The 11,431-nt window shown below is 44.8% G+C and overlaps 1 protein-coding gene across 6 annotated transcripts; it reads left to right on the forward strand.

Moving 5' to 3' along the window:
- Positions 1 to 4,749: 4,749 nt before the first annotated feature.
- On the forward strand, positions 4,750 to 10,895 carry zfp64 (zinc finger protein 64 homolog (mouse)). 6 transcript variants are annotated; one of them, XM_023835353.2, is made up of 7 exons: positions 4,751 to 5,076; positions 5,214 to 5,254; positions 5,638 to 5,808; positions 6,866 to 7,012; positions 7,371 to 7,433; positions 8,435 to 8,686; positions 9,120 to 10,895. In XM_023835353.2, the coding sequence occupies exons 4-7, from the start codon at positions 6,931 to 6,933 to the stop codon at positions 10,445 to 10,447; spliced, it is 1,725 nt and encodes a 574-aa protein (XP_023691121.2). In that variant the 5' UTR covers positions 4,751 to 5,076; positions 5,214 to 5,254; positions 5,638 to 5,808; positions 6,866 to 6,930; the 3' UTR covers positions 10,448 to 10,895. The 6 variants fall into 6 exon arrangements, with proteins under 6 accessions (XP_023691117.2, XP_023691121.2, XP_023691119.2 ...); XM_023835351.2 differs by having other exon boundaries at positions 4,751 to 5,254; XM_023835352.2 differs by having other exon boundaries at positions 4,751 to 5,254; positions 5,641 to 5,808.
- The last annotated feature ends 536 nt before the right edge of the window (positions 10,896 to 11,431 follow it).

Below are 11,431 nucleotides of genomic sequence, written 5' to 3' on the forward strand. Positions count from 1 at the left end.
ACAAGTCAGTCTGCAATTAAAACGTCTGCCTGTGCCACAGAGCCGCCCGCCGTGATACCTTGTGACAGCTCCTGGCCATTAAGCAGGCGTAAGCAGCTGGTGCGCCTCTTTAGGGGGAAATAATGTGACAATGGCGTCGTCCCCAGTGCTTCTGCCCTCCTCTCCGCAGGAAGAGGAAGGACACGGCTGCCCACGGACTATTCTTTTTCATGTGGTATCAGATGGCTAAAACGTGAACAACTGAGATGAACCTCAGCCTGGCTGCTTTAGCTGCCTGATCAGGAACAGCCCCAAACTTCATGTTACATGAGGCGAAGCTTCCTTTGTGCGTTGCGTTACTGTACATCGTAAATGCTCAGATTTCCAAATACCGAAAAACAATGATAGGAAGATTACTATGGATATTTTTTGAACAGTCGCTCAAATACATTCTGTCATTGATGTTAATTAGGGAGAGTTTTTATTGGGTTTTTATTCCTTCATAAATAATTTATTTTCTTTGAGAAAGTACAGTTGTTCACCTCATCCCCCATCATTTCAGTGCGCCTGCCTGTCAGAACCAGGGCTAGCTGTGAATTGCGGATCCCATTTGTGTCCTTATAAAATTAAGGCTGAAAGTCATAAGGTTACGACGAACTTTTCACCTCAATTATCTAAAGATTTGTAGCCTTATATTTTTCTAATTTAGTCATTTCTTTTTATTTTGATATGTCATTACTTGGACCTTTTAAAGATTTTTTTCTTCAACCTAGGGAATTTATTCATTTGGTAGGTGAAGCAATTGCCTACATGTTGATTTGTAGGACCACAAAAATTATACCGGCAATGGTGATGCATAGAAGGTACACAACTCACACATGAAATATATGTCACTTTAAGCCTGAAACTGCAATTTTGCAGTCGAAATTGGTTTAATCCACTGAAGAAGTGCACGGTAATGAAGAGGGAAATGCAAAGTATCCATTTTTGTTTTGCAGTCTGGTGACAGATGTCTAGGCTTTTAATTAAATACAATTTGAACGAACACACATAATGCTAATAGACACCTAGAGCAGCTACAGCCTGTTCTAATTACTGACACTCATAAAGCTGCTATAAAAGTAACTTTGAATGGCAAGACTCTCCACAAAGGCATGGATGTCTGCAAAGCCCAGTGCGCTTGACTTGCTCGTCATGAAGCACAATGGTCATGATCTACCGACCAAGCTGCCTTGAGGACGATCGCGCTTTTCCAGGACAGGGTTAGGAGTCCCGAGGAAGCAGCGGAAAGAGCTTCCGCTGCCGAGAACTTTAATCCCCGATTCTTCGCAAAGTCCGCAATTATATGCACTGACGCCAGATCAAAGTGGCCGCTGCAGAGCTCATTCTGGCTTACGGCGTTTGCACGTTTCTCAGGGCGTTAACTCGTAGCAGCGAGGCTTTTTAATTATCACGTCTGTCAAGGGGCCGTCACACGTTTGGCATATGCAAAAGCTGAACTTTATGATGCACATTCAACAATGGGTGTTTTTGGAGGGTTTACGTACCGCTCATGGAAATGCTCTTTGGCCGAGAGGGATGCTCATATTATTATAGCAGTTTTTTTTAATCAAGGGGAGATAAACGATTGCAGATCCCTTCTTCTGCTCTGCATCCCACAAGCTGAGTAAATGCAGAAGAAAAACGATAACTCGATGTCTTTTGTCTGTTGTTTACCTCCTAGCAGAGGCAACAAAACATAACTGTCGAAAACAGGGAAATCTTCACATGAGCCATGAATTTAAAAGCAGGAGTACTATTCAGCAACTAAAAGCGTCGTGAAAATGATAATAAAATACCAATCATGAAACAACAATTTATCGGAGTTAGGCCTATGTAAACTTTTATAATAACTGATATAGTTGATTCAAAAGACCACTGCATGCACAATTAAATTATGTTTACACCTCACAAAAACTGATATAAGCTTATAAGATGTAGGCCTATATATATGTACTGAAAAACACAAAGCAGACTGTTATCCTCAGAACAACTGCTGTTATATGTTATGTAACGAACATGAATATACTTAAATAGTATTTTCTATAGGAACAATGAATGGACTATACATTTTTGGGTGGACTTTTCCTTAAGGTGATTTAAGGAGGGCAAAAAATATTACAAGACAGGCCCCATTAAATTAACTAAAAAGTCACCCCTGCGTGCGAACTGTCCAAATAGTCGGGTTTAACACGAACCCATCTGTGCGCCATACAAGGAGGAAGAGGCGGACGGAGACCTGGACCGGCAAGTGAACGAAAGGCGGCCTCGACAATGATGGGAGCCAAAGCCAGACACCCCAACGGGCTCCAAACTAATACGCAGTGGTCACTTAATAGTGTCACCGGGTTGTTGCTGTAGCCCTCAAAAAGTAAATCAGCTCCCGACAATAATGAACTTCGGACAGGGAGCGCAGTCCTAAAGTTCCTCTGCTTATCAATGAACTGGATCGCTGGAAATCAGAATGGAGCCTGTCACTGAAAAACAATTGACTCAGCTATAAGGCAAAGAAGACAAACCAGCTGCCTATATCAGCGGGAAGCCAAAGCATTTGCGCTGTATACAATGACTAACTGCATTTCTGTGTGCATTTTACTCCACGCCGATTTACTTTCTAACACCAGCGCATAGAAACGACATTAGGAAATGTAAAGTGTCATTAAAGCAATAACGTAGAGAACCCGCTCTAAAATAATAACCGTGGCATGATACGAATATATTTCTAGTTTAGGAGAACAAAAGAATTATGCTTCAGACTGTTCCTCCCAGACAAGTGAAAATTAATAAAAGTGTAGAATTGTTCCCTATAGAGAGAGATCATGAATAAAAGAAAGAGAAGGCAATAAGCAGAAAAAAACTACAGTATTTGGGGGCCAGGGTGAGCCATTCACCGAATGCCCTCTACTGGAAAACTCTTTTTGTTTTTGAAAACCCATTTCTTGCTCATACAAACACCCAAATGTCACAAATAAATGATAATGTCTATTAAGGTCACAAAAGGCTGATGCCGAGAATAATGTAGGCGATTTCCACTTTCTGTGGGATCCGGGTTAACTGAATTATAGGCACCTCACTGGAAATTTTTGGCCGGGATTAAAACGTTAAAACTTAAAGCATCGTTGCTTGACCTGAGAAGCTGAACTGCAGCAATGTAGTTTTCCCTAGATATTCAACAATTACTATCGCTATACAGATCCTTATTTCATGTAAAAACGGATATATCGTTTAGCCTTGTTTTTGCTCTAATTGCTATTCAACTGACCAGGGTGCTGCAGTGTTTATTTTCAATATATTTTCATGCATAAAAATATATATTTCATGGCGCATTAAAATTTCATCTTGGGTTTGGAAAGCTAAAGGCAGAGGCCGAGAGGGAGAAATAAAAGAGCCATGTGCAGGCTTTTGGTAATGAAGCAGTTGGTCGCGTAATCTCTGCTAAAGAACAGCTCAATGTGTTGTCAGCCGTTTGCTGCCTCAGCAAAGCGGAGACCGGCGGCCGGGCGCATTTCTCCGTCGGTAAATCGGCTTCCCTCCGACTGCGGCTCTGCCGTAAGGGATCGGACACGGCGTCACTCATTCCACCGGGGGGCCCGGCATCCACCGGCGCTGGAGGTCGTAATAACTAAAGGTCTGAATATAAAACCCCGGGACAGGACACCACCTCTTCCTACAGGCAGAACGCAAAATGAAGCCTGAGAGCAAAGAAAGACAAATCCGTCGTGAGAAGCGTGCGCCATGCATTTGTTTTCTCCACGCATAAACCGCTAAATATGATTGCTATTGAACTGCAAATTCACATTTAATTTTCAGTCCCTCCGGAAAGTCAGCTATTGCTCTACTTATGTACTTGCAGCAGTAACAGCATGGTCTCACGCTGCCATCTTTTAAATTGACATGGGCACATGCAGGCCTCTTTTGTGGACTTGTGACAGTAATTTATGTTTTCATAGCTGAAAAATATTCATGCAAAACTACGTGATCTCCAGATCTTCGTTTTCTATGAAATATTAATATTTAAAATATAATTTAAAATGCCTTGTGTTGATCTCAGCACTACTTCTTGTTTTCCCAGACTTAATGCCGTTTGTGTGTAACACACATATTTTCCAACACAACCTTGGACGAATTCACCCAAACCTAATAAAATGAAAAGTAGACAGTTAAGCGATATTAAACTGCGCTGCAATGGCTCCGCCTACAGCCTATAGTGAAAACTGCCGCAACAAAAGAAAATTGCAAGACTGTAAGCTCAATGTATTTAAAAATGTCTCTATAAACAGCAGTGAAAAGACTAATTCACGTCCATTTATTTATTCCAGCATTTATCTGATTATTCTGTGCAATGGTTACTCAGGTTACTGAAATGATATATAATAAACACAATGGTTTATCGAAACAATTTAATTACTTGTTAATCAGTGCGGAATAATTTTGTGAAAATCCTGGCTAAAAAGCGTTCCTTATTTAAGCATTCCCTATTCCTGCTCACGTGTATATTTCAGAAACAAACATGTTATCGTGCGTAATAAACAAAACCACTTTTTGTGCATCGTAAATGAAAAGCAAGTCCCCACTATATTTCTTTGTTGTTGTTATTAGTGGAGCATTTATCTGGATTTCTGATTCATTGATCTTGCATAAGTGTCCATGCATCCAGCGTACCCTAAACGCACTCCTGACACCCCGATGACATTCCCAGCTCCACGAGCGCATCATTCATGCGTCGCTAACAGTTTGCCGTAAAGCACCCGGCAGCTGTCGTAAAAATGGACGTACGGCAGCAGGGACCTAGATGCCGCTTTAGGAAGATAGATTACTAATAGCTAGTTAGCTAGCTTGTTACTTAGAAATAAACTCGGCCAAATTAGTAATGTGTTAAAGCAACCCTAACTGTAAGCCGCACAACGTACTCATTCTAAATGTCCCGTAAATAACACGACATTCAGGAGCGTTTATTTTAGCTTCTTCAGGCTACGCGATTAGTGTCGTTAGTTGATTAAGTGGCTAGCTTAAGTACTGATATTTTGGCTAGTTACATGGCATCGTTCAACGGAGACGGTAAGGTGTCCTCCAGCTGTCTGAGTCTTTTAAAACCGGATATCTGTTGGCTCTGTTTGAGGACTAAACACGCAGTTAACTGTACACATAACTGTGTGTGTTCAAAAGTCAGGTGAAACTTATTTTATTTTTCGTAGAATAAAGCGGTGTGATTTCGTGCTGCACATTTGAGCCCAAGGTACGCTATTGTTAAAGTTGCATTCAGAAAGCATTTCAGGTGCATTGCAACAGTATTGCAGTCGGGCTGCATCTATTTGGTTATTGGTAAGCATCAAACGATAGCTGTCTGTCAGTCATTATAGTTCCCTCTTGTAGGTAGGTATAGTTTATTATTTTGCATCCCTCAAAATGTGGAGCCAGCACAAATAGTAGCCTTTCGACTAGTTAACTGTTTAATCATGTCTTTATTTACTTGGAGCTAGACATTAAACTCAGTGCTGGGAAGCTATGAATTACTTTAAATTTTACAGGGGAGAAAAAGTTTTTGCTATGTAAACATTAAGTATTAAGTAGAGCTCTTTACGTTTTTTTACCCAATTTTATGCTCCCTCTTTACGGCAGTAGTTTCTGGGGGGAGCCAGGTACTGGTGGAGGTCAGTCCCGATATTCACATCTGTGGCGTTTGCAAGCAGCAGTACAACAATTTTGAGGTGTTTTTCGCCCACAAACAAAATGGCTGCCACATTCCCTCATCTGACACATCTGCCACATCAGCTGTTCCTACCGTCACAGGTGAGAGGCAAACAAGTAACAACAATACTGTGCTGAAGCTTTGTGTCCTTACATGGAGATTTCTTAAACCTGTGTCTGACTTTTAGACTACTTCTAAGGGAAAGACTTGCAGATCATGACCTCATAGTGAATGCATACCTCTTTGAAGAATTTGGGAACAGTTGAACTTGTCAGTTTGTCTTTTTCAGAGTGCTTGGTATGATCCTTTCTGTCCTTATGATTCTTGCCACATGCGTCTATAGTGTCAAAACCTTTTTTGCATTTCTAGTAAGCCTTGTGTTGTCCTAGAATTTGTCTGGTAAATATACACCAGCATTCCAGGGGTATGTCCTGGTTTTTGAGCTGGTGGGAGATATTTTGCATATAGATCATAAAAGAAAAGCTTACTTTGTGTCTGCTCTACTCAGGAGGAGTGTCTGGAGTCTGTGCTGGGCAGTGTGATCTACAATGTATGTGTAGATGCACCTTGAATGGGTGAATTTAAAAGCATCCAGTTGCTATTATTTTGTAATAAATTACCATGCAAAAATTCAGAGATTAATATAGATATTTGGAAGTAAATGCAACACATATATTAAAAGGCAGTGCACATCTGTAAAGACGGGTGTGAAAATATTTACAGTTGTCAGAAAGTTCTTCCATGAGTAGTCAGGAGCAGGGTCATATGTCTTCTTGTTTTGGTGTTAATTTATGGCAGGTTTTGGACATTGGGGTCAAAGGTTTACAAATAATAGTTTTATTTTGCAGTATTTTTTGTGTAATCTGTGTACCACCAACTACCCCCCCCCCCACACACACACACACACACACATTTTATTGTGCAGGAGCACTTAGCAAATTTTATCTGCAAGATCTCCAAATACTGGACTATCATTGCTCTTGAATATACCGTCAGATTAACATGTATCGTAGTATAATATCTGTATGACTATTTCAAAAATTAGATACCACCCAAGCCTTGTTCTGTTATATCAGCACCTCGGGAAAACCTGGAAACCTTTAAAAGCTTTTTTTATATATATAAAAAAAGACATTTTAATTGTCTTGGTTGGAATAGATTCTGGCGCGGAGTTTGTTTTTGAGGAGACCTACCAGGCCTGCGTCGCGAGGAGTGTCAAAAAGATGCAAACCAAAGCACCGAAGATGCCGGTGAAAAAGTTAAAACCTGCTCTGACTGCAAAGAGACGTAGCTGCTGCTTCACAGGTGGGAATTTTTTCTGTTATCCCTTTTATTGGAGGGTCCTGTAATCTGATGCTGATCACAGCCAATCGGCTCTGTCCCGGCTTGTGCATTTTCCTAGCGTTTACATTATTCTACCGGTCTTCTAGAAAGGCCCGATTGGCCCCAGTCGAGCACCATTATTTTTTTATTGCAATTGAAATGACAGGAAAGGTATGAACATCTGGGCCTGAACTGTGAGATATTTAGTTCCACTCGTTCTTGATGTTAAATGTTTTTCAAAGCACAGGTTCTCTTAGACTTCATCTAGGCCTCAATGAAGATGTCAGATAGACTTTCTTGTAATGCACGGTTTAACTGACCTGAGTTTTCTCACGTTCAGGCTGTTCCTTCAAAACCCAGTATGGTCAGAAGGACATGGAGCGACATCTCAAAACTCACACGGGTAGGAAACGACAGTGTTTAACTTTCCTTCAGCATTGTATTTGTGGATAATGTTTACAGTCTTATCCCTCTTCTTTTTGAAAATGGATATTGTATAGCTCTCTCACCAATGCTGCTTACACTTGTACCTGCGCATTCATTGGAAGCTCAGCCTAGCTGTACTTATGCCTAGGCAAGTCCTTGACAGCATGGGTGTTTGTAATGTGCTAAGTCTCATTTTTAGATCGCTTTGGACAAAAGCTGATGCGAAATACATTGAACATGCAATAATGTAAGTGTAGTCCCTGAACTCCACAGTGTTCAGCCTACAAAGACACAATTTAGAGAGGATTTGCCAGCTGTGCATAAGGTTATAGAGGAGCTTTGAAAGCCACACACGGGGCTGCTCATGTCCTCTGCAAGCCCTCTTGGTGCTTTCAGGCTTAGTTAGCAGTTTCCATGGCATCCTTCTGATGGCTGATCATGCTGGGGACAGGCTGTTTCAGCAGTAGCGTTTTCTGCAATGTCATACCATGTTAACCACTAGGGGGCACCAGTGGGCCTTAATGTTTTAGGTTGAATAAAAACTGTGTTAAGCATTTTAATGTACCTAAAGTTAGCATCAAATTATTTGTCTGTGGATTTGTTTGTACATGATTGCGTAATTTTTACTGGGAGTATAAATAGATGATGATAATGGCTAAAAGATTAGGAAAGTCAGAGATTAATTAACTGCATAGGAATAATTGAAGCTTACTGTAGGTCTTTTTTTAGATAATGATAATTTGTGTTGTCCATTTTTGTGTTCTTGATTTGTCTGTTTTTTTTTTCTTCATCCATTCATTCCTCTGTTTTTGTTTCATGCATTCGCTTTGCCCGTTCGTTCGCTTTGCCCGTTCGTTCGCCTTGCCCATTTGTTCTTTGCCTGTTTGTTCACTTTGCCCATTCCCTTGGCTTACCTATTTGTACGCTGGACTGTTCGTCCACTTGTACATTTTCGTATTTTGTCCCCCGTGCCTGCAGGCGAGAAGCCGTTCGAGTGTGAGGTGTGTCACAAGCGCTTCAGCCGGCGGGACAAGCTCAACATGCACAGCCGCTCGCATACGGGCGAGAAGCCGCACAAGTGCAAGTACTGCGCATACGCTGCCGCCGACAGCAGCAGCCTGAAGAAGCACCTGCGCATCCACTATGACGAGCGGCCTTTCAAGTGCCAGATCTGTCCATACGCCAGCCGCAACTCCAGTCAGCTCACCGTGCACCTACGCTCACACACCGGTCAGTCCGCCACCGATCCTCGAGGCTTCAGGTAGAACGGGGTCATAGTTCAGGCTCACTTTTGAACGTGGGATCCACTGGGAACAAGGGAGGGAGGCGTGTGGCTTAGTGGGTTACGATGCTGTACCTGTGATCGGAAGGTCATCAGTTCAAATCCCAGTTGGTAACGTGATTTCACCAATGGGCGTAAATTATGGGGGGGTAGTAACCCCCCTAATAATTAAAACCAGCTAATAGCGAATTATCATGTCTCCCCTTAAATGGGTGGAGACCTCAACCGCCATAATGTTCAAACCAGTCTTTGGGCCCATGAGCAAGACCCTTAACCCCAAACTTGCTCCAGGGACCTTGATTTCTCTTAAAAATAAGCTAAATAAATAAAATGGAGTTTTATTTTCTGGAGTCTTTGTCTGTTAATGTTTGCTGGCCACAGGCGATGCACCCTTCCAGTGCCACCAGTGCGAGGCCAAGTTCAAGATCAACTCAGACCTGAAGAGGCATATCCGCATCCACTCGGGCGAGAAGCCGTACCAGTGCGAGTTCTGCGATTACCGCTGCGCCATGAAGGGCAACCTCAAGTCGCACGTGCAGATCCGGCACAGCACGGCTGACTCCTTCCGCTGCAGCCAGTGTGACTTCCACTGCGGCAGCAAGATGGCGCTGCGGCAACACTCGCGCGAGCATCAGCCCGCGCAGCCCATCAAGTGCGGCAAGTGCAGCTACTCCTGCTCCAGCAAGGGGGCGCTCAAGATTCACGAGCGCATCCACTCGGAGGAGCGGCCCTTCAAATGCGACGCGTGTGGCTTTGCTACCAAGCAGCGCAGCAACCTTGTCATCCACCGCAAGAAGTTCCACTCCGAGGGGGCCGAGAAGGGCGGCGGAGGGGCGGGCAAGGCGACCCGCGGCGAGGAGGCTCCCAAGCCCGTCAGCTCACGCTACCGTGCCCGCCTGGACGCTGCCCGGGCGTTCTGCTGTGATGTCTGCGGCGCCTCCTTTGTGCGGGAGGATTCGCTGCGCAGCCACCGCAAGCAGCACCGCGACTCGCAGCTCTCCCTACTGCAGGCCGCCGATCCTGGCCGCCCCACGGACCCCAGGGCCCTGCAGCCCCCCCAGCTGTCCGCCTACATCGTGGGCCACCCGCTGGCCCAGGAAGGCACCTTCGTCCCGGCCGCTGTGGATGTGCCGCGGGCCAAAGGCGACCCCGTGGTGCTGAGCCCCACTGGGCCGGACATGGTGGTGCAGGCACCCATGATACAGCAGGTGAGCTTGCTGACGCCCGTCCAGCACGTCCTGCCGCACGCTGAGGTCGGCGAGGCCCTGGAATCCCAGGCGGTGCTGCTCACCCACCTAGGCCCCGGGCCGGGGGACCCGCTCCACCAGGCCCTCCTGCAGAGCGCTGCCGTCAGCGGGCACGACTCGGCCAGCACCCAAGCCTTCATCACAGCCTGTTCCGACCTGGATGGCCTCAATGCGCTCATCCAGGAGGGAGGCACTGAGGTGACAGTGGTGACTGAGGGCAACGCCGCCGTAGGCGTGGCTTCCTCTGTCGCCGCCTCGACTGCCTCCCGGGATCTGACCAAGCAGGTCCCCGGTGACTCTGTCCCTGGTGCGGACGCCGGCCTTGTGGTCCCCAACCTGAGCATCAGTTCGCAGGGCGTCATCATCCACAGCCTACCTCTGGTGGTCTCCGCTCCCTCGCAGGTGTCACCGCAGGGCATGTACCCAGATGCACACGCGCTGGACATCACCATCGAGAAGTGATTCGCCGGCCCGAGCACAGCAGACTGGTCTGTACGTGCTGCCAACTGAGAGATATTTATTTTCAGAAGCTGCTCGCTGGAGACGTGGGATCCCAGCATCACAGACACTCACAGGCTGGAGGTCCTGCGTTCGAAGGACTGAAACACAAATAGGATAGTTATTTTTTCAGAATTAGTAGACTTTGGAATTTTGCCCCACTGCCTTTGGGATCGCAGAATCGAAAAGCTTTGTGTCAGAAATGCAGACTCTGTGGTTCAGCGCTGGCAGTTTCCCCGTCTGTCCATATTTCTGTCTAACAACACGGCCCACACTGAACACACTGAAACCTAGTAACTGCTGCATTTGATCATTCCTCAAGGCTTCCAGTGACACAAAACCAGACACGTTAAATGTGGACTGTTTTCAGGTTGATCAGAAAAGGCAAATAAAGCTTAAATCCTTTGGTTAATTAGACTTTTCTTTCCTGTTGATTGTGGGTTACAGTGAGGTCCTATATAACTGTGTGAGATCAGAACAAGCTTTGGTGGCTTTGAAGGTAAGTGAGCCTCATAGATGGTTAATCGGTCGCCATTTCTGGTCGTCCTCGTTCTCTTTAAGCTTGCAGTGTGGTCCGTATTTTCATTGTGCTGTTGATTCCTTGGCTGTCCTCATCTGGAACTGGAGTCCTTTTTGTTTTAATTGCCATCTTCTGAAGTTGTGGTGTTATGTACAAGCTTGTAGGCTGGTGTGGTCACTGTCGTCCTCATTCAAGCCCTTCCGGAACTGCAGTGTCTGTGTTTTTAAATATGTTTTTTTTGTAATATGGAATTTCAAAATAATTTTGGTGCGACTGCCTCAGAATCAAAATCTTTATTGCTGCACGACCAAGGCTGATGGATTCTTTGCTTGCTGCTGTTGGAGACGCCATGACAATAGACAACTAACAATTATGCAATGATGCAGACAGAATAAATACAAGGCACAAGACAGAGAGGAGTAAACACA

This window comes from Paramormyrops kingsleyae, chromosome 6 (genome assembly GCF_048594095.1).
Source record: "Paramormyrops kingsleyae isolate MSU_618 chromosome 6, PKINGS_0.4, whole genome shotgun sequence".
NCBI lineage: Eukaryota > Metazoa > Chordata > Actinopteri > Osteoglossiformes > Mormyridae > Paramormyrops > Paramormyrops kingsleyae.

Coding starts and splice junctions, on each gene's coding strand:
- zfp64 (XM_023835346.2), top strand. CDS start 5,055: ATGGCATCGTTCAACGGAGACG. Junction 5,809..6,865: donor AGCTGTTCCTACCGTCACAG/GTGAGAGGCAAA, acceptor TGGTTGGAATAG/ATTCTGGCGCGGAGTTTGTT. Junction 7,434..8,434: donor ACATCTCAAAACTCACACGG/GTAGGAAACGAC, acceptor CCGTGCCTGCAG/GCGAGAAGCCGTTCGAGTGT.